The sequence below is a fragment of the Dicentrarchus labrax genome, unplaced genomic scaffold, assembly GCF_905237075.1.
Source record: "Dicentrarchus labrax unplaced genomic scaffold, dlabrax2021, whole genome shotgun sequence".
NCBI classification, from domain to species: domain Eukaryota; kingdom Metazoa; phylum Chordata; class Actinopteri; family Moronidae; genus Dicentrarchus; species Dicentrarchus labrax.
This window is the reverse complement of record NW_026136714.1, coordinates 7,337,302-7,358,573: the sequence shown is the minus strand read 5'-3', so window position 1 is coordinate 7,358,573 and position 21,272 is coordinate 7,337,302. Positions and strand designations below refer to the sequence as shown.

Sequence of the window (21,272 nt, the reverse complement as noted above, 5' to 3'; positions counted from 1 at the left end):
TTGCCTGCACACCATGGCCGGTTAGCTCAGTTGGTTAGAGCGTGGTGCTAATAACGCCAAGGTCGCGGGTTCGATCCCCGTACGGGCCACTAAATCTTTTTTCTTTTTTTTTTTTTTTTTTAAACTCCTGTCGTTCAATTGGCCATGAGTACCACAAGCTCTTTTGAAAGTATTTCCCTTTAAAGATGCTTACACTTTACATTTGATGTCCCCAGCTAAAGGAAGAATAGATTATTTTAACTATTTTTGGAAGTTGGAATAATAGGGCTCTTATTGTCTAAATTATATCTATTATATATGATCCTAGTTTGATCCTTGGTTGATTATGAAGAAAAATCACTCAGAGAGTAAAATATAAATATAAAAATATATAGGCTATTTAATATATATAATGTGCATCAATTGTGGGGGTCCTTGAAATTAAAAAAAAGTCTGCAAACCCCTAAATTAGAAAAAGGAGGCTAGATTGACAACTGTGAAACGGCCACTGTCCCCAGGGTCTTCCACAAGCCCCAGGTACACTGTGCTTCACTTGGTTTTAGTAATATGATCATTTTAACAGTAAATTGTGAATATCTACTACTAGTTGACATGATAAAGACCTTAAGGTGCATATTCCTACATTAGTTTTTGTGTTTAATCATATTACGACACAGCAAATGTGGTGCCAGGTAGTATTATAACAGAGGAATACTGTATTAAGTGCACAGAGACGGGGGGATGGGGTGTATGCCCAGAAGCTAATTTTATGGCCCCTGTAAGCAGGTTAATCCAGTCATTGTGATAATGTGGTGAGAAACGCCAAGTGAAAAACCCAGTGGAGTGTGCCACAAGAAGCTGCCTCCTTTTTCATTCTTTCATAATGTGTATACAGGAGTTGTTAAAATGTGCTACACCAATTGCTCTTCCCTTTGAAATCAGACTACAGAGGTTTCTGTCATGTACTTTGGAAAATCCTTTTTATTTTTGTATCAGCCTGAAAAAAATTAAGACCCTCATATCTTCAGCTTAACTTCAGAATGCAGCCGTCAGGTCTATCTCCCTGTAGCACACTTGAGTAACTTGAGTACACTAAAATATTTCTGTACTGGCTGTTAACTTTGATTGTGAACGTGTTCCCTCGTCTTTTTTGCATGCCATTTTGGAACCTGCCAAAATAAATGTTTTATTCATCGCTTACTAGTCTTCACCATCCTGAATTTTGGAACAGTGATAGTGTGAAATGATGACACTATGGGTTTATCTGAAGGCTGAAGACATCCCTGCTAAAACAGTCTCTCTACTAATTATAGAAGCACATCAAACTGCACATTGTGGGTCTGATAATATAACAACAACATTTATTGGCTTTTGTTCTGTTACATAATTTAGTATTCAGTAAATTTAAATAATTACAGTAAATCAAAGTCATGAGTGTTATCCATTGACAGTATATGTAAGTATAGGGTATAGGATAGTGTTATCACGTTTTTCGAAATATCCAAGACAGACAGGAGTAAGTCGATGTAAAAGAAGATACAACTTTTGTAGATCACTTACAGAGATCCCCCCAAAACATGTCCTGCAGTAAATTAATTGAACATATTCATTGCTTTAAGGAAGGATAAGACTGAGACTATGAGTCATGTTTACAAATGATATGATTGAACCCTGAGTTACTAACTATTGTTCTAATCTACTCCAGCATATGCAAAGGCCATATTGACGCAGATTATTTTAGCATCACTCTCCGACATTTCAAACTTTCTTCTTCCCTCCCCCCGGTCCGGGTTTGGCTGGACAGAAATGCTGGATCATGAGAATGCAGATGTTTTTCCCACAGTCCCAGCACTGTTGCTTGATGTGTGGAGAACCCTGCTGGGTCTTTCTCTTGCACAGTGAACACACAGCAGCAGCAGCAGCAGCAGTGGCATCACCTCCTCCTTCGGGTTTTTTGGATGTTTTTGCCAGAAGCTGCTCAAGTTCAGCCTGTATGGTGGGGTTTGGCGCGTTTGCAATGCCTACCACTTCCACTCTTTTGGGGTCAAACACACAGTCCTCCTCCAGGCCCAGCACATTGGGGGGCATCCAGGCAGTGTCATAGCCATTTGCGTGCCAGGTGAATTGCATAGGATGGTTCAACGGGTCAATACGCTTGACACGACCGGGACGCACACGTAACTGAAAGATCACACGATCTGTATTCTGACAGTTCAATGGATAACGAGCCGCCTTTTGCTTATCACGACTGACATACACACCTACTCCAAGATTGCCACCTGTTGACTGCTTAAAACCATTGGCAATGATGAGCCGTGCGCTGGTCACACTGGTCCCATGGAACATAGTGTAGACGCCCCGTTGTTGGGGTTTCTGGGAGGGCGTCAGCTCCACACCAGGAAAGGAAGCACCATCGTCGACCACCTCCCAGCCAGAGAACTGCAATGGCATCCTGATTTAGGAATGTGACTGATAGAGGATGCAAAGATCTGCAACTCTGTGAGAAATAAACAACAAGAACATAACAAGGTTAGGCCTATATATAAATGTTACACACTGGACCTACAACAGAGGCAAATAAAAGCCGCATAACTATTTGGTCTGTCTGTGTGTGTCCGGAAATTATATAAGTCAAATAAAACTCTATAGCCTACCTTTAGAAACACAGGGCGACAGCACAGCCTAAACACCATACATTATCATACAGCCTACATTATGACATACTCCTGTTGTTATTAAAACATTTCAATCTTACCGTCGGTGAGGAGTTTCCTTCTCTGCCCGTTCCGTAACTTTTACTTTCTGTTCAGTATCTCTGTATCCAAAGTTTTGATTGTGTCACGTGACCGAATTTGTATGGCCGGTTAGCTCAGTTGGTTAGAGCGTGGTGCTAATAACGCCAAGGTCGCGGGTTCGATCCCCGTACGGGCCATGACTTCCTTTTCCACTTTGGCTTTTACAACGTCTTCCTGTGATATTACAGTGACATAGAGTATGTTCCAGACGATGTCAATAAAAGTTAGCCTTTCCCCTGAAACATCCATGTATTCTACTCAACACTAGCTGCTCTCCTCTTACACCTGCAGTAACTGATTTGTGGCTATGGAAATGACTTGTGAACATATAATTAGTTTTAACTTGATATGGCAAACTAATAGCAATTAAATGAAAAGCTGTTGCTTGAACAAATCCAGCACTTATAAAGCAACATTATTGTTCATTTGGAGTCGAGGTTCTGGCCACTTGGCAAATATAAGTCCAATATTCTCTCCTTAGCTGTTTTCGGTCTCTGCCAACTCCTGGGGGAAATATCTGGCTCTTTAACTGCTGAATGCTCCTCTGTGATCTCCAGCTTGTCACTGTGTCTGTTTGCCGTTTGGTGCCAAGCAAGCACTATGGGTTTTTACAGTTTTTCCTGCAGTAAATATCTGCCTGCTGCTACCAAAAACTACGCTGAGAGAGCGTTGAGAGTGAATCTAAATAGTGAAGTTGAAACTGTATAAGCAGAGAGGAGCTAGCTACATATTTGTGATTATTCCTGCAGGTTCTTCACCTAAAGGTCCAATGTGTAGGATTTAGTGGCAACTAGCAGTATAGTTCGGATTGCAACTCCCTGCTTCACCCTCCCCTTCCAATTTCAAAGTTTGAAAGGGTGGTCGCCAAATGCACGAAAAACTGCCATATCTACAGCTTATTTACAGTCAGTGTTTGGTTTGTCCGTTTTCAGCTACTGTAGAAATATGTTAGTTCAACATGGTGACAGTTCATTCTTAAGGTAACAAAAACATGTTTCATATTTTCAGGTGATTATACACAAATGAAAACATATATATATTATATTATAATTAATATCTAACAATAGATCCTCCTAAATGTTACACACTGGACTTTTAATCTAAAGGTCAATAGTTCAATCCCAGATTGAGGTCTTTTCCTACAAAAACTGAACGTACTGATTTATAGCTCCATTGTGGCAGGATGATTAAACACATTCATATTCACAAATAGTGATTTGCCTTTGACCTCCAGATTAGATTTTAGGATATATATCTTAGTGCACTTGTAGACTGTTACAGCAATACACTCCTTTGAAACAGGGCGCTACACTGTAACAAAATTACCTTAAAATTTACAGTAACTTACTGGCAACAATTAACCAGCAAGCTACTGTAAATATGTTTTACAGTAGACATACTGTACTGACAAGTCCAGACAATCAGTTATTAAATAATGATAACCTGATTGTGAACATATTCCTTCCTCTTTTTTTTTGCATGTCATTTTGGAACCAGCCAAAATGAAAGCTTACTACTATTCAGCTTCATTTTGTATCAACAAAAGTATGAAACTATGGCTTTATTTGAAGGCATTCCTACTAAATGAGTTTCTTCACTAAATATGGAATCATATCAAACTGGACAGTATGGGTCTGATAATATAATATTTATTGGCTTTAGTCCTGTTACATAACTTAGTATTCAGTAAGTTTATATACTTTGAGTAAATCAAAATCATTAGTGCTAACACATATATTTTAACCAGGATCAAGTGATCATAATGCATGCTGATCAGAGAATATAAAGCTAGTGCAGACACATAACAGCTGAGTGTATTACTTAACTTGACAAACCAAGTTCAAACCAAAACATCATAAACTTCATAGTTTACTAGAAAGCTAGTGTCAAATCATTAACAAGATTTTGTAGTGATAAAGTTTGTACCACGTATAGAGATCCCCCAAAACATGTCCAGCAGTAAAGTAATTGAACATGTAGCACCAATTATAATTATTGCTTTAAGGAAGACTGAGACTATGAGTAATGTTTACAAATTATATGATTGAACCCTGAGTTATCATCATTATTATTATTGTTCTAATCTACTCCAGCACATGCAATGGCCATGTTGTTGTGGATCATCTTAGCATCACTCTCCGATATTTCAAACTTTCTTCTTCCCTCCCCCCTGTACGGGTTTGGCTGTACAGAAATGCTTGGACATGAGAATACAGATGTTTTTCCCACAGTCCCAGCACTGTTGCTTGATGTGTGGAGAACCCTTCTGGGTCTTTCTCTTGCACAGTGAACACACAGCAGCAGCACCATCGCCTCCTCCTCTGGATTTTTTGGATGATTTTGCCAGAAGCTGCTCAAATTCTTTCTGTATGGTGGCGTTTGGTGCTTTTGCAATGCCTACCACCTCCACTCTTTTAGGGTCAAACACACAGTCCTCCTCCATGCCACTGGGCACGGCTTTGAGGCCACAATTGGGGGGAACCCAGGCAGTGTCATAGCCATTTGCATGCCAGGTGAACTGCATAGGATGGTTATCTTTGTCAATACGCTTGACACGACCGGGACGCACACGTAACTGAAAGATCACACGGTCTGTAACCTGACTGTTCAATGGATAATGAGCCGCCTTTTGCTTATCACGACTGACATACACACCCTGTCCCAGCATGCCACGTGATGACTGTTTAAAACCACTGGTAAGGATGAGCCGTGCACAAGCAACACTTGTCCCATGGTACATAGTGTAGACGCCCCGTTTTTGGGGTTTCTGGGAAGGCGTCAGCTCCACACCAAGAAAGGAAGCACCATCGTCGACCACCTCCCAGCCAGAGAACTGCACTGACATCCTGATTTAGGAGTGTGACTGATAGAGGTTGCAAAGATCTGCAACTCTGTGAGAAATGAATACAGAAATGTGACACCATGTTATAGCACATGTAAGAGCAATCAGGGTTTAACATTTACTTAACACATAGCCATTGGTTAGTTTTTAAATGTTATTTATATGCCTCCAGGAGGGACCCCACCCCCAGTTTGTGAAACACTGGCCTAGATAATAACTTATATAGCCATAGCCGCCCCGTCTGTTTACGTGTCAGAAAACTTTAAACTTTTTAGAACACAGGACGGCAGGACAGCCTTAAACACTATCATTATATATTATCGTATACTGTTTTATAACTCGTGTTGGTTGTTTTGTTGTCTTTCTCTGCTAAATCTGGAAAAATAAACAGCTCTCCCTGATTTTAATCTTACCGTCAGTGAAGAGGGGTTTTCTCTGTCAGCTCAATAACTTTCACTTTCTGTTTAAGGTTGGCGACTCTGCTGATGACGTCATGTAGGTGGTTTCCCAAGGCCGGTTAGCTCAGTTGGTTAGAGCGTGGTGCTAATAACGCCAAGGTCGCGGGTTCGATCCCCGTACTGGCCAGCTAAGTTTTAATTGCGATACTCTGCACAGGAACGCTTGTGCCATGAACGAGCAAAGAGTTCTGTACAAGATCCGCTTTTTTGGTCTTACCTTGGTAATAACTGATTTCAATGAAATTAAAATTCCACTTGTAGCTCACAGACCTCTGTTACACATCTAGCACTTATGAGGCAACATATACATTAATTTATACTGCAGGAAATAGGCTGCCTCTTCAGCTGCTTCACTGTGTTCACCAGCTTGTCCCTGTGTCTGTTTGCCATCTGGTGCTGATTTGGGTGATAATTCCTGTTCTTCACTTCAAGGGACCCCTTCACATTGTTTTAACAAAGTCATTTGTTATATTGTTTTGATGACAATGTAGATTAAAGCCACCGAGCGACAATATTACACTCTGAACTAGTATAGTTAAAGGAGGTTAAAGGAGATCTGTGCTGGTGGGCTAATGATGGGTACCGCGAACGATCCCATTTCGCCTGCGCAGTGGTTTCGATTTCGCTTTGAGTATGCGGCGAGCCGTACCGCTGCTTACTTTCTCTCTATGAATAACATCAGTAATACTGTGACTATGACTTTTATAGACGAAACTCACAGTTACAACACTGCTGACATTCAGGCCGAAATAGCTCAGTTGGGAGAGCGTTAGACTGAAGATCTAAAGGTCCCTGGTTCGATCCCGGGTTTCGGCAGAGGACTTTTCGCTTCGCCTTTAACAACGCACTCGCACATCTGATTCACATCAGTGGTAAACAACGACGTTCATTCTGGCTTATAGCGCCCCGTGCTGGTAGGATCGTACTCAGTCATATTGTCACTTGCTTTTCACCTCCAGATTACATTTATCTCCATGTAATCCCCATCCCTGTGCACCTTTACACTGTAATAGGAGTAACCTGTTATCAGCTACTGAAAAGACACTCTTGTATTTATTTGACTCCTTTCTGAATTTGAAACATCTTAAAATAGCAACTATTTAATCATATTATGTAACACAAATAACAACAACAATGATACTAATAAAAATAATAATTTATTGTATACAGTTTTTCTTTTTTAGAAATAAAACATTTCAGGTGTGTGACAATTTTTTAAAAACAATAGTGTTCTCATTTAGTTTTAGAATCAGGTCTAACAAGACTGTGCTTATGTGACAAATCATAAGGAGAAAAAAAAGATAAAGTGGTACACAATTAATCTTTATGCCTTTTTAAATTGAAATTGAAATTTAATTAACCGAAATTAACTGAAATCTGTCACTGACAATGGCAAATATTAATGTCCACAATAATAACAGATGTCTGTAATTAAGTTGCCTAACATTTCACAAAAAGGTACTCTACTTCAAATTTCTAGATGGTTTATCTTATTTCCAAAGAGTGATTAAATTAAATATAGCTATAATCTAAACAGCTGTGGGCTCACTGAACAAAATCAAAAGTGAGGGAAGAATAAACACTGTTACTGACAGGCATGCCTCCTGGTTTGTTTGACTCAAAAACATTGCTTCGGGGTTGGTGTGACAGTAACAAGGGGCTCTTCTTCAGTAAATAATGTCACAAGTCATTGAGCTCTGTCACCTTGCTGCAGATGTGCCTGATATCCTTCTGAAGCTTCTCCTTGTCAAGGCGGGATTTGATGTCACTTATCTGCCTCAGGGACTCAATTGCGTCATGCACAGACAGGAAGCCTGTCCAAAAGAGAAGCAGAGTGTGCAGAGGATCACCAGATACAATGCATTTGAGGTTAAAATTATTCTCTGAATACTGCTGGTGATTGACGTGTTATATTGGTACTGAGTTGGGCTTTTGTGCTTGCACATTGCCTATATAATGTGAGCTTTGTGATAGTCCTTTGGTGTTATAGTAACGGTTAAGTTTCAATCAATTGAATGATGATAGCATGTATATTGCTCTCTCTAATATCGTAGTGGTTTATAATATGTGGATATAATTGTCTATAGTCCTAATCATCAGTTATCATGACTTCATTGTGTAGCTACTGCCTAAAACAGAAAGACGTTTCAATATTGCATGAACTCTAAGAAGTAATATTCAGTGACTGAACTGAAATGTCTCTCTTACTCTTTCTGACTCCCCGCCTTTCTTGCCACGAAAATTTACGACACTCATCAATTATGCATTGCTTTTCTCCCCTCTATTACAGTCTTCTTTTGTCTTTTCTTCCTCTACTTAAAATAGAGCTATGGATGGATGGCTTTCTAGCACTGAGATCGGAGGCTGTGCGATGATTCATAGAGGAGTTTACCCCTGCACTTATTTACTGCCTCTTTTCTATTTGTCTATGCTTTAATAAGAGCTGGAGACTGAGAGGGGTTGACAGAAAGTGGGGAAGGTTTGAGATCTTGTGCCAAGGCTCCTGGGAAATGAGCTTGGCACCGCGGTGAGAAGGAGATGGATGTCAACAGCAGCTTGATGCAGAGCGGAGGTGCTGGATGACTGTGTATTCCTGCTGCTTTTCCTGTGACTTATTAGCATTGAGGGAGCTACATGAAAAAGCTGTAACTCACATGCATCTAATTTAATCTGGTTTAAAATCTTGCTGTATTTATATTAAGATCATGTTAATTAGTGTGTTGCTGGTAGTTTTCTTGAAAGTGGCTTGGTTGGCTCTAGAAATAGCATTTTAATGTGATGTAATTCTGTATGTTGGAAGCAACATGGTTACAAATGTCTCTGTTTGACGAAACCATGTGATGTGTCAGTTAAAAAGCTTCTGAATTAAGCATGTTGCCTCTTGTGTATAGGTCACTCATTATGCTTAATTTAAGATGTCATCACTAAGTCATCCACCACTGTCATTAACTCGGACATTTGTAGGCAAAAGAAATGAACCATATTATTCAAGCAGTCAGGTCACTTCAGTTTATGACTAATTATGAGCAGTCGCCTTCTCATTCTTTCCCTCTCTATTTTTCTCCTCTGTGAAGCGTTTTCATCAGTGCGTTTTTTCCTTGACGTATGGACTCATGTAGTATGTGTTTACTCACTGATGACAGCAAGTTACGGACAGTGATCACCCACCTTTGTCGTATTCCTGTTTGAGCAGCTGCAGCTCCTGATGAAGGTTGCTCTCCACTGAGGTCATTCTTTTACTGAGTTTGGTTTCAGAGCGTTTCAGCTGATCGCCCTGACTACGGTTGGCCCGGCCCAGCTGGGTCTCAAACTGCTCCACACGGGCCTCCAGAGCATGTAGCCGGTCAGCTAATGCAGACGTTGCCTTTAACTGAACACAGAGAACACACACATACAAACACTTACAATATACAGCACGGTAGTTTCTAAATCCTCACACTGCATATGTGACCTGGTCTGAACATTCTTTTAAATCCAGATTCTTAAGGTGCTGCTTGTAACATTGTGAGACATTACTATAGCAGATAGTATTACTATTTTACTACTATTACTGAAACAGGAAGATTGGGCTGTTCATCGGCCAAAAATCAAGCTAAAGATTTGTGCAATGACAAAGAGTAAAGTAATAAAAAGTTGTTTTTATCTTAGAAATGTGGCTTAAAACTGATTAAAAAGTGAATTTATGACAGCCACAACGCATGCGCAAAGGACATATGATGACATTGACAGGTGACTGGTGGAAAGCACTGTTACCTGAATAAAATACCGTTTTTCTCTGAGTTTGAACATTATTGGAAACATTTGGGATAATGTTAGTACACAACCTAACAAAATATATAATGTATAGTGTTTTTAGATGCAGAAATGTTACATATTATAGCTTTAATAACAACACATCAATCATTAAAATGCCTTATGTGGCACCTTGAACAAACCTTTCATTTAACTCACTGTAGCTTTCTCAATTCCACCTAATTATCATTTTTCAAAGTTAAGTACTTTTTTTCTGCTGAGTCACAGCTTAAAAAGTATGACTGCACATCTGAACACCACACTCAAAAAACAGATCCTGAAAACTTGGTTGTAAAGTAAATGCAAAAATATACACATATACTATATTCTGAATGAGGTGTGCGCAATATTACATGCATTTGTTGTTATTTACATCAGTGCATAAACTGTGGGTCAAGCTGACAGCTAAAGTACCATTTTATCATGATGTTGTGTGCAGTGCTGGACTGAGCTGTTAATCTGTTGTTCTGTCCACTTCCTCAGCAAATCTGTCTGCTCCCTGGCTTCCTTCAGCTCATCTGACATCCTGCGAATCCATCAGGAACAGAAAGAAGAGAAATGCAGTCGACTTTCCTCTGAGAATGCAGCCACAGTTGAAATTTTTGGGCATTTTTGTTTGTTTTGGCCATTAGTAGATTAGATTGTATTATAAATGTCTTCAGAATGCATACAGACTGACTAATACCTGGAAACCTGAGCAATGCTTCTTGTAAATTTAGGTCCATTATATGCAGCTCCCTCTTGGCACTACATGGTTCTTGGTGATGGAATAAGAATTTTAATTATAACAAATGTACACTTTATTGGCACCTCCTTGTCTTTGCACTGAGTAAAACGCCTGTGGTGTGAAAGTAGATGTCAATCATAGATCAATAATTGATATTCTGTCTCTTTAATTTAAAAGCAAGCTGCTTCATGTTCAGCCAGCTGAAGCTGTTTGAAAGTCAGTGTTCAGAATTTCTCTCTCTTTGGTAATTAGAAGTGAGACTTCCTCAGCAATAGTGCTTCTTTTTTTGGTTTACTTGATGCCAGCCTCAGCAGGAGGAACACTGTTACTCTGTGGTTGGGTGGTGCTACTTTATGTGCGCTGAGGCGCAGAAACTCACATAACGATAATAGCTAAATGCAATTCTGCATATATGCAAACATAAGCATTCACATGCTTCAAGATGCACATGCGGACTCTGCACCATATTCGTCAAAGTACAGTGAAAACTGCAACCTTGGACATGCCGAGAAAAATACTGTGTGGGCTTTACTAAATTTATCATACACAAAACATATTGGCACTTCAATTCAATTGACCTTTTTTCTAATTCTTCCAAATTCAAGGGATTCTTCCTAAATGAGAAAATTAATGAGGCAAATCAGATTCATTCTACAAATGAATTTAACTCTTCATCTACTACTAGCTACAGGGACTCCTCATTACACCACTCTGGCTGGCTAATCTGGCTAATGTTGTTAAGGCAGGCGTATGCAACACAATAGGACCTGATTTGGGCATTAGATGAGTTTTCAGAATTCATCTGTCTCCATGCAGGTTTATCATTTTCCTATTCTAAGAGGATCCGTGTGCCTCCATTGAATTGCTGCCCCTGTGTTCATCAAACATCTTTTGTCAGTGGCCTTGTACTGCGAGCAGTAGAACAAGCCGAATTGTTGCTCTGGCCAACATCAAGACATAAGTTATAAGATGTCCTTTGACAAAATGGCATTCTGTGGGCGGCTGGCCTTTCTATTGAGTGTGTGTAGTCATCTCAGGAGGATTTTAAAGTTGTGGTCACTATTTTCAAACTTTTATTGAAAAAAATGCACTCGCAAATATACAGGATTTAAAATATATTGGTATATTAGACTTTGGATATTGGGTTTTATTTGTGGAACCCCTTGATTAACAGATGTCTTGTTGCCTGTTTTGAGGCCCTCAATATGGTAGCTAAGTTGCCTTAAAGCATTTGTGATTCTGTGTATCTTAGCCATAAATTAGTTGGTCCAAGCTGTAAGGGTTTTGACTTTTTAAAAAGCCAGGAAGATGCAGAATCTACTGAGCCCCCCCTGTGGACTGAGGGACCCTCTGAAATCAGCTGCTTCAAAACGACTTGGTCCTGCAACGGTAGATGGAAGATATCATATTGGTAGGTATTTGTTGTTTTTTCTTGTCATTATTCTACCTGTGTCAGAAACACAGACAGTATGCTTTTCATCTATTTTTATCTATTGTTCTTTTGTTTCTAACAAGATCAGTGAACTGGTTTCCATTACAGATCTACAATATTACGAAATAGAGCATATTCATCATTCATGTCTCTCTGTTTCTGTTTCCCCGATGGTAAAACTATGTGATTAATTCTGCACATTGCTGCCAATTGAGATTATTTATCAGATGGATTAGTAAATCAATTTAACTAACAGCTTCCTTGTGCCTCGGGCATCAATATTGTGAGATGACAATGGCTCTGAAATGCCCAGCTTGAAACAGCTGTAGAGAGAGTTAGGACTGGATATATTATTTGATAAGCAAATTAGAAACTCGTGGATTTTTCTCTATTATGTGGGTCGGGGCAGAATGAAAAAGGAAACATAGCAAATCAATCACTTTAGAAGCCCTGCCTAAAGGCAAATTAGCCAAGATAATAACGGTGGACTCTGTGTTTACACTGATGATGCTTGGTGCTCAAATGCAGTCAAAGTGGATGGACACTGTTTCTTTTTATGTGAGGATGAAACCATACTATCATCACTACCTTGTTGCTAATTTTTACATTCAGCACTAATCCAAAAGATGCACTGTAGAATTATTTCCTGGGTGTATACATGTATGTGTATAAAAAACTGTATATTGTTTTATTTTATTTTATTCGATTTTATTTATTTATTATTATTATTTTTTTTAATTTTATTTTGTCAATCAATTTGATGATTTTTTCCCCCCCATGTTTGTAGCATGAATGAACCACAGACTTTAATTCCGTTATAAAGCCTTGTGTTGTATAATGATGAATGAACTCATACTTCCCAGTATGGAGAATTCAGGAGAATTTTGAATTACAAAAAACAGAAGCACCACTTTTCAAAAGAAATCGGACCAACAAGGTGTGTTTGGGTTGTGCTTACTCCTTAACAAATCACCTTACTTGCTCTCTAGTAGTTTAACTTGTGTATGCAGATCAGACATGGAACTCCTTTGGCCCTGGGAGTGCTCTGACAATGAGGCCTCCAGTCTCCCCATGTCACGATAAACCTGGAAAAAAGAAAGCACACCAACATATGCTGTTATGTGATGGTAGAGCACCCTTTGGCGCACACTTCCTGATGTGACATTTACCCATTGTGGTTTCTGCTGACTTCGAGCGGATTGAGCCAATGCACCACTCCTGTGGCAAGTCAAGACTGGGAGTAACAGCGGTGACCCACTTTCTCTGCAGTTTCAATTATCTTTATGGTACATGCTTGACCACTGCTCCACAGCTAATGTGCTGTCATCACAATGATTGACCACCGTGTGCCACCAACAGAACTGAGTGCAGGCTGAATCAGTGTGAGTGTGTGTTAAGAGCAGCTGGGGTTAGCTTTAGATTTAGTAAAGTGAAGGAGAGCATTATAACATGTTACATATGTTAGCTAACCCAGGGTTTTAGTTCGATTGTTATACTATAGTCCTTGTAAAGGCCATGAAAGTGGATGAAAGATGTTGACATCCATACCAGTCTCACTCAGCACCAGTAAGCTCCAAAACACCTGCCAAACGGCCAGCCACCCTGTCTAGGATAAACAGCAAAATATATCCCCTGTGTATAGTGTTAGATTATTAATTTCTTCATGCAAGCACCATTTAAATAAATGTAATCCCCCTTTTATACCTAATAAATTCACAAGGAGGATATTATTCCATAATGTGAGACTGGAGTATTCAAAAGAATCCCAGGCTCAACACTGTGTGTGTGTGTGTGTGCGTGTGTGTGTGTGTGTGTGTGTGTGTGTGTGTGTGTGTGTGTGTTAAAATAGGAGTGGTAGGGATTAGTTTAGGATTGTAGATTCTGCTATTTAGTATAATATGGCATAATTCAATAACTATAAGAAGAAGAAGATTAGGAGTCTACAGCCATGGTAATGAGTCTTTAAGTCTGTACTTGACAAAATGGTGCTTTGAGCCAAATGCTAATGCCAGTGTGCTGTTTAACAGGTCTAATTTAGCATGCTAACATTTATATTTAAGTGTACATTATTCTTAGTTTTGTGGATATTTTGGTGATACACCAAATTGAAATGTAATTTTGACCTGATGATGGCACTAGAACAAAACCACAAATGTCAACCTAATAATGAAAAGTGAGGCAATCAACAGAGTTATTAGGAATCATTCTCTGGGAATCACAAATGCCAGAACCAAATGTTGTGGCAATACAAAGAGTAAATCTTTAGATATTTCACAGGACAAGTGAAACCTTTGACCTGCTGGTGGCACAGGCTGAAAAGTTGGCCTATCAGGAAGCGTTTATTCTTTGGGAACAATAAATGTCTATACCAAATTTCATGGCAATCCATCCAAAACAGTTTTCAAGACATGTCTGACCAAAATCTCAAGGCTATCCATTGAATAGTTGTCAAGATATTTCCATCTGGATGTGGTGTACCGACCGACTGACATACATTAACATCCCTAGAGCCATGCTCCTATTATGCTATCATAACAAATATGAATTGTACCATCATAGCTTTGCATTATTACAGATTTCAGAGATAAAGAACTATTTTGATATGTCCAAGTATGTATCAGAGGATTGATTTTAAAGACGTTTTGGCACTGGTGTTTGTCTGCTTTGTATACTGTGTGTACTACTGCTATAAACTGCTGCCATACGTTTTATATGCCAAACCCTTTGTCAGCGTTGATGCGCTGTCTCTCACCTTGACTTCCAGCTCTTTGAGCCATACATCCACAGCTGACCTGAGCTCTGCCACCTCCTGCTGCAGTCTAATCAGCTGCCGCTCCCCAGAGCTCACGTCAGCGCTTAGCTTGGAGATGCTGGCATCACACCTGAGATAATAAGTGGGGAAGAAGAGAGGCACCACTGAATGAGAATAGTGGGGTGGGAGGGAGTTGTGGAAAGGTGTGAAGACGGGGAGATGAGCAAAAGGCTGGAGAAAACAGAGAGGAAGCTCTTTACTGAAGCACCCACAGTTCAGATGGGAGACAAACAGGCAGACAGATGGAAAACAAATCCGACTAATATAGGCCTAAATATTAAATCAGACAGTTGCCCTTATCAATATTTTCCAGGGTAAGCTAATGGAAGCCAAAAGAATTCTCTGCCGAATCCTAAGCAGTGATAGTTTATCCTCTGAATGCTGAACAAACACATTTGAATGTTCCAGTGGACACATGTTTGTATCTGTTGATGAATTAGTGTTAAACACACAGGAAATACACAAAAAACAATCAAATAAGTAAACCGGTTTATGACATTTATCACCAAACATAATCATCAGATAAAAAAATAAAAAACTTCTCTCGGCTCTTGTGCATGCATTATCTTGTTTCTCACATACTCTCTGTTCCGTTTGTGTAATAAAACCACTGGTGCCTGAACTGGGCTGACTGCTGTTATCAGCATGGCAAGAAAGCTTTCTTCCTTCCTATGCTGAATTTAAGATGCCATCACTAGGCCTCTCTCTCTCTGTGTGTGAATGTCAATATAATATTTGTGATAAAATACAATGTAAGCTCTATAATAAATTCCAGCAGCTAATTATGGAGATGCCCAGTGTGAAATTTGTGTTATTTCCCTATAGACCACTACAGCGCTTCCATAAAGGGCTAAACAGAATAATACGGCGTATCAAAAACCACTGGCCCTTAACTTACCTTATAATTTATGACTAATATACAAGAGGTCATTAGACTGAGTAGGTGAGGTTTTTCTACGTCTTTTATTGGACCATAAATTTGCTGTTTGTTGAGTAATAGGCAATATCTTCTCTTCTCTCTATCTTCTCTGACCTCTTGAGCACCATGCAGGAGGCAGGACTGCTGTGAAACAAAATACCACTACATCTTTGATCTACTGTCTGTTGAGAAATCACTTTATCTCAGATGTATTGACAGATGAATTCCAGAGATGTTCAAAAGAGCCACGGTCGCAACACAGCAAAATATCCAATCCTAATGCAAGTCCTGTTAAGCAGATCACTAAAATGACAGCCTCTCTTCAACAATCCAATCTAGCACAATCTGCATTGACACAAAATAATGAGCGAGTGCTAATCAGCATCTAGAGTGTGTTCGAAACCTAGAAACTTCACTCGAAATAATGAATGTGTGCATGTGTGTGTGTGTCTGTGAGGGTGTCAAGAGATGATGCCCCGATGGACTGGAAGTTGTGAGACTGTGAAACGCAGCCAGACAGCACGCAGGCTATGCAATTTCTCTTCATTAGAGGGAGAGAAAACAAATCTATCAGCAAGGAAAGTTAATCAGTCAAAACACTTGTGCATCAGACATGGGTCTAAATAGCTGTACAATTCCTCTAAATAAGAAATGAAAGTTTTAACCTGCTAGCAGCTAGCTTTATTTGCTAACACTCTGTATAGTTTGTACCTCAGTGTTTGGATACATTATTTCACCCAAGCCTGGTGTGCGTACCTGGCTACTCTTCCTCTCAGGTCTCCAATGCCAGCCATGTTCTTCTGGTCCAGGCTTTGAACAGCCTCTGTGGTTCCAGACGTGATGGAGTCCCTCTGGATGATCAGTCTCTCCAGGGCCTGTTCAGCACAAAAATAGCATATTTGTGTATTTTATGTTGAATGGATGGTGGTTTCTTCTTAGCAAGTCCATGTGAAATAAGATGTAGATGCAGAAATATAAAAATAAAGTATTTAGTATGTTTATAAAATAGTTTGTTTGGACCTGGCAAAAAACAAAGGATGGATATGATCATCATTCCTTTTCTGCTGTCAAAATAACGATTATGGCCAAAACTGCCATAATGTCCTTTGTTGAGAAGGGTAACTTAAAACTGCCAGAAATTTCATCACTACCTTTGCATGAATGATCAACCAATAGGATAGGCCGTTCACATGAGTGCAGCGTATCTCTGATAACCCGAGATTAAAGAGACGACCCTCTGGCTTATCATGGGAGCAAACAGTGACTGTGTGATGTTCCTCTCATTTGATTTAGCAGCATATTCACTTCACGGCTTAGCTTATTACTTCTTCATGTGCAGAATTAATGAGCTCTTAGGCATTCATGTAATATTTCAGATAATGACAGCCTCTAATCATGTTAATTGCCCGTTTGGTATGCACTAATGAAGTAATGTGTTTCATTTTTGTGCTCTTTCTATAAGGCAGTTATCAAAGTGTGACTTGATGTTCTGCTCAGTCAAAGATGACTCCAAACACTTTCATTTTCCATGCACTCCAAGTAATTCTTCCAGCTGCTGTTTTTCAGCGGTTGGTGCATAACCCGGCAGTATTTAACTAACCATTGTGTGTACATCATTTTTTTTATTTATTTTTTTGCTTAGGCAGACAAACTGTCCAGGAGCTGACAATGAAGAGGAGTCAGGCAGGCAGTGCTCAGGCGCTGCACCATTCTATCAGGTGTAATCAAATCAGCTGTGAGGTTGTGGGTATGAGTGTGTGTGTGTGTGTGTGTGTGTGTGTGTGTGTGTGTGTGTGTGTGTGTGTGTGTGTGTGTGTGTGTGCGCGCGTCTGGGTGTGTGCTGGACATCAAAACAGATGAGGAGTAGAGGGGAAAGCAGATAAAATAATGATCAGGAAAAGAAGACCCGACAGGAATCCACACAGATGCACAATGACTTTATACACATAATGAGACATTGAAGATATTTTGACAAAAAAAAAAACAAGGCTTGGCAACAGTGCATTAGTATATTTGCATTACAACACCCTCCCTTCTAACCTCTACCTCTACCTCTGTATACCTGTATGTCCATGCTAAGCTGCTTGACAATGCGTGTGATGGTCAGTATGTGATTCTCCAGCAGTTTGCGGGAAAATGCCTCCACCTGGATAGAGCCCTGTGTGGACTGCAGACCTGCTGCCACCTCCTCTTTGATCCTGAAAGCCTGCTCCAGCAGCAAAGCCAGTGTTTTCTCCTGACTGCTCAGACAACCCTTTGAGGCATCAGGACTTAATCAGGAAGCAAACAGAAAAACTAGTTTTTAGTCATAAAATTTTAGAAGCTCATTGTTATTAAAAAAAGTAAAAAATATATATATTTTCGAGCACTGGAGGCACAGGAATACACATTAAAAAAATAGAAAAGAAAGAAAATACTTAAACACTATAATTCAATAAAGAATTCATCCACCCAGAATGAGAAGATGTGCCTTGGTTTTCATACCCTAAGGTCAGTCTCAAGCCAGATCTCTTATTCACTTCATGTCCCTGTGCATGCTGCGTCACCCTGCCTAATGTTACTGCGGATTAAGGATTAATTTCATCATTGTGATTCACAGCGTTGTAAGAAAGGTCGCTGGTGGTTCCCAACCATATTTCCATCCCATCAGTGGAGCAAAATAAAACTTATCTATCTCTCTGACGCAGATTGATTTTATAACTGAATTGTAATTGTTTTTGATGGTTAAAATAAATATAAATATAAAATACAGTAATTTAATAGAAAATGTACCTGGTGTGATTGTGATAGGGCTGTAACCTTGACTCGTGCGACATTCTTCTTCTCTAAAAGGAAAAAACATATTACATACAGTATATTGGTTTGATATACACTAGTTACCCAAATCTGTTTCTAAACTACTGCCAAATGTCATTTTTTTTCTTGTCAAAATCAACAGAACAAATGGTTTATAGTCTGTTCTGAGCATAACAAGACCCATATAATGCAATATAAAATGTTCTCTTTTATAAACAATATATTAAGCAGTAATTCTCATTTTTTACATTTCAGAATACTCACAGGCCTGTGTCCTTTCCTTCAGCTTACTTCATGTGTTTGTGTTGTCACTTGGTAACTGTGGCTTCCCTGAGCAGAGTGTGCCTGCCTGCTAGTGTGATTTGTCCACACAGTAATGTGAGAATGAGGCATTGTATTCCTAGGTAAGCAGCTTAATTCAGCAAACCAAGTGTGAACGTTACTTTTAGTTAAACTCTTAGAAATGTAGCTGACTAACTGACCAGTTCTCAAACAGCAAATTATCAAGGCAATAGCTTTCAAAACACACCAAGGTCAAAAGGCAGCTGCACTTGTTTGCCAAAGGCAACTAAAAAGTCCAGCAGCCTTTAAGTTAGTTATTTTAGTTGTTCTGACCTGGATGGATGATTAATTGATACAACATAAAAAATTGGTTTAGATTTCTCATTAATTAAGGGTCTATTTTTCACATTTACAAGTACAAGAATCACACCCTCCTGGGGTAGTCCTAATGCGGCTGAATGTGGCTAATTACAGATTACAAACATAAGTTATTGATTAAGTAGCATATCAGCATTTCATTGAAACTTTTGAATCCACATTCAAATCAATGAAAAAACTAGAACAAACCAAAACATTTTGCCCACAAACAGTTGAATTTGTTCCATTCTGCTGTACTGAGAGTAGCCGTGCTTTAACTTAAATAAACTAAATCTCAGACTCATTAGTAACATTTCAAGGTGAAAAAAGTGAATAGAAACCCTTAAAAAAACATTTTAAAGGCGTGTGAGTCAAGCATTAGGCTATAATTACTTCATTGAACAGTACTAAGAGGTTGGATCAGGAAGGTGCGGCAGAAGTTGGCTGAGGCTGGAAAACAGAATATGTGATTATTTGAACTTGGCACTGGCAGTAAGGAAATATTGGCCATATTATTAAAAGCATCAGCATCGTATCCCATCCCTCTGCTATTTCATTTCACGCAATATAACTCGCTATCCACTGAACATTCAGCTTTTATCTGATCGAATGAATTGTAAGTGGCACGGTTCACTGCCTAGAGTGAAAACGGCCATATAATGTTTCATTTAACCAAGAACTAACCCACATTATCATACATCATAAGAAGAAAAAAAACTGAATTATGTGAAATTGCAGTAAGTAAAAAAAATATGATTATGAGTTTTTAAGTGTCTGTTTGTAGGTGTGTGCGTGCATAGCCACACACACTGTGAATTAGTGTCGCGTCAACAGGACCAGGATCATTAAGAGGAAAGGCCTGTGCACTGCAGACTCATCAGTTATCTACACTAGCCCAATAGAAAAGCCGATGGTAGCTGAAAGGAATTGTTTGGCTCACATACTCATATCTCCATCTACTTAACTGAAAAGAAGGGTTCAGGGCAGTTGTTGCTGCCAGTGCCCTCCTGGTTGTAATTAAAGTGTTTAATTTTGTAAGATGGATAACATATCAAGCAAAGTGATCCTGAGCTACAACATAACTCGTTATTGGCTTCTCATCCAATGTTTGATATGCATCCATAACTATAGCCTAACAAAAAAACCTTGATGCTTCTAAAGAGGTCAATGTTGCTATTACTCACCACACACCATTGAAGGCTGATTATTATTTTCTCATTATTAGAGGGTCAAGGCTAAGAGCTTGAAACAGAGCGCATTAACATCCTCATCATCACTCCTACAGGTGATAGCAAGGTCATATCACCGTATCTTGCATGAATGAATGTCCATGCAAGCACCATACAAGGCCCTTGACTCTCAGTTCCTGTGTGCAGTGGGATGAAGTCCATCCAGTTATAGCATTCACCATTGTAATTTACTCGCTCAAAGTAAAATTTAATCAGCCCTGTTTGCAGATAAAAGGTCATTTATGTGACCTCTCCCATGTGTGTACATGTGCACTACAGAGAGTTAGATGGAGAGGGGTATTAATTCTTGTAATTATTGTGTCTGTGTGTTTGTTTATGTGGAAGTGGGAACAGTGTTCACCAGGGGGACGGAACAGGCCAGCACTGAAACAAGGGCCAGAGGGGAAGACGTAATGAGTTATTATATACTCCGCTCAGCATCTAAAAAGAGAAGAGGCTGCTCAGCGCTGCCTGCTCGCTGCTGCATGTGGGTGATAACATTCACTGAGGCCTGACCCATTTGATGGGGAGAACATATCCAGACCTGGCTACAGTGCAGGGACATCCACATGACACAGCAGAGAACCAGACTTCACTAAGGTTTCAGTCACCTCTGGATTTACTAAGGTCACCGTATTAAAAGAGCAAATCTTGTAGCTGTAAATCACCATGAACAAACAAAAAAATATTAAACTACAAAAAGGTTAAACTCATATGGGGGAGATCCACTGCTGAATTATACACATCTCCAAGAGGCATTGGGGGGGGGGTTGCGTTATGCAATCACCAGCATACAGATTATCCAGTCAAGTGACATGGTTGGCCAGAGGGAGGCGTGGTGCAGCATCGTCC

The 21,272-nt window shown here is 39.5% G+C and overlaps 3 protein-coding genes and 4 non-coding genes across 9 annotated transcripts; 4 read left to right on the top strand and 3 right to left on the bottom strand.

The window, feature by feature from the left end:
- The first annotated feature begins 15 nt into the window (after positions 1 to 15).
- trnai-aau (transfer RNA isoleucine (anticodon AAU)) lies at positions 16 to 89 on the top strand. Its single transcript has one exon. It is a non-coding gene; the product is annotated as a tRNA-Ile (tRNA).
- Positions 90 to 1,311: 1,222 nt separating this feature from the next.
- Positions 1,312 to 2,836, bottom strand: LOC127376672 (uncharacterized). Of its 2 annotated transcripts, none has more exons than XM_051423786.1 (2): positions 2,735 to 2,836; positions 1,312 to 2,476 (listed from the first exon to the last, which is right to left on the bottom strand). In XM_051423786.1, the coding sequence occupies exon 2, from the start codon at positions 2,428 to 2,430 to the stop codon at positions 1,738 to 1,740; it is 693 nt and encodes a 230-aa protein (XP_051279746.1). In that variant the 5' UTR covers positions 2,431 to 2,476; positions 2,735 to 2,836; the 3' UTR covers positions 1,312 to 1,737. The 2 variants fall into 2 exon arrangements, with proteins under 2 accessions (XP_051279746.1, XP_051279747.1); XM_051423787.1 differs by lacking the exon at positions 2,735 to 2,836 and adding an exon at positions 2,634 to 2,727.
- A 1-nt stretch (position 2,837) lies between these two features.
- On the top strand, positions 2,838 to 2,911 carry trnai-aau (transfer RNA isoleucine (anticodon AAU)). Its single transcript has one exon. It is a non-coding gene; the product is annotated as a tRNA-Ile (tRNA).
- A 1,496-nt stretch (positions 2,912 to 4,407) lies between these two features.
- LOC127376671 (uncharacterized) lies at positions 4,408 to 6,159 on the bottom strand. The gene is made up of 2 exons (XM_051423785.1): positions 6,030 to 6,159; positions 4,408 to 5,665 (listed from the first exon to the last, which is right to left on the bottom strand). Exon 2 carries the CDS (start codon positions 5,617 to 5,619, stop codon positions 4,921 to 4,923), a length of 699 nt encoding a protein of 232 aa, XP_051279745.1. The 5' UTR covers positions 5,620 to 5,665; positions 6,030 to 6,159; the 3' UTR covers positions 4,408 to 4,920.
- On the top strand, positions 6,128 to 6,201 carry trnai-aau (transfer RNA isoleucine (anticodon AAU)). Its single transcript has one exon. It is a non-coding gene; the product is annotated as a tRNA-Ile (tRNA).
- A 616-nt stretch (positions 6,202 to 6,817) lies between these two features.
- Positions 6,818 to 6,890, top strand: trnaf-gaa (transfer RNA phenylalanine (anticodon GAA)). Its single transcript has one exon. It is a non-coding gene; the product is annotated as a tRNA-Phe (tRNA).
- A 322-nt stretch (positions 6,891 to 7,212) lies between these two features.
- fam81b (family with sequence similarity 81 member B) lies at positions 7,213 to 21,260 on the bottom strand. 2 transcript variants are annotated; one of them, XM_051423777.1, is made up of 9 exons: positions 18,801 to 21,260; positions 18,529 to 18,581; positions 17,819 to 18,026; positions 16,513 to 16,631; positions 14,778 to 14,907; positions 13,004 to 13,110; positions 10,281 to 10,392; positions 9,243 to 9,444; positions 7,213 to 7,888 (listed from the first exon to the last, which is right to left on the bottom strand). In XM_051423777.1, exons 2-9 carry the CDS (start codon positions 18,570 to 18,572, stop codon positions 7,755 to 7,757), a joined length of 1,056 nt encoding a protein of 351 aa, XP_051279737.1. In that variant the 5' UTR covers positions 18,573 to 18,581; positions 18,801 to 21,260; the 3' UTR covers positions 7,213 to 7,754. The 2 variants fall into 2 exon arrangements, with proteins under 2 accessions (XP_051279737.1, XP_051279736.1); XM_051423776.1 differs by having other exon boundaries at positions 18,817 to 21,260.
- Positions 21,261 to 21,272: the final 12 nt, after the last annotated feature.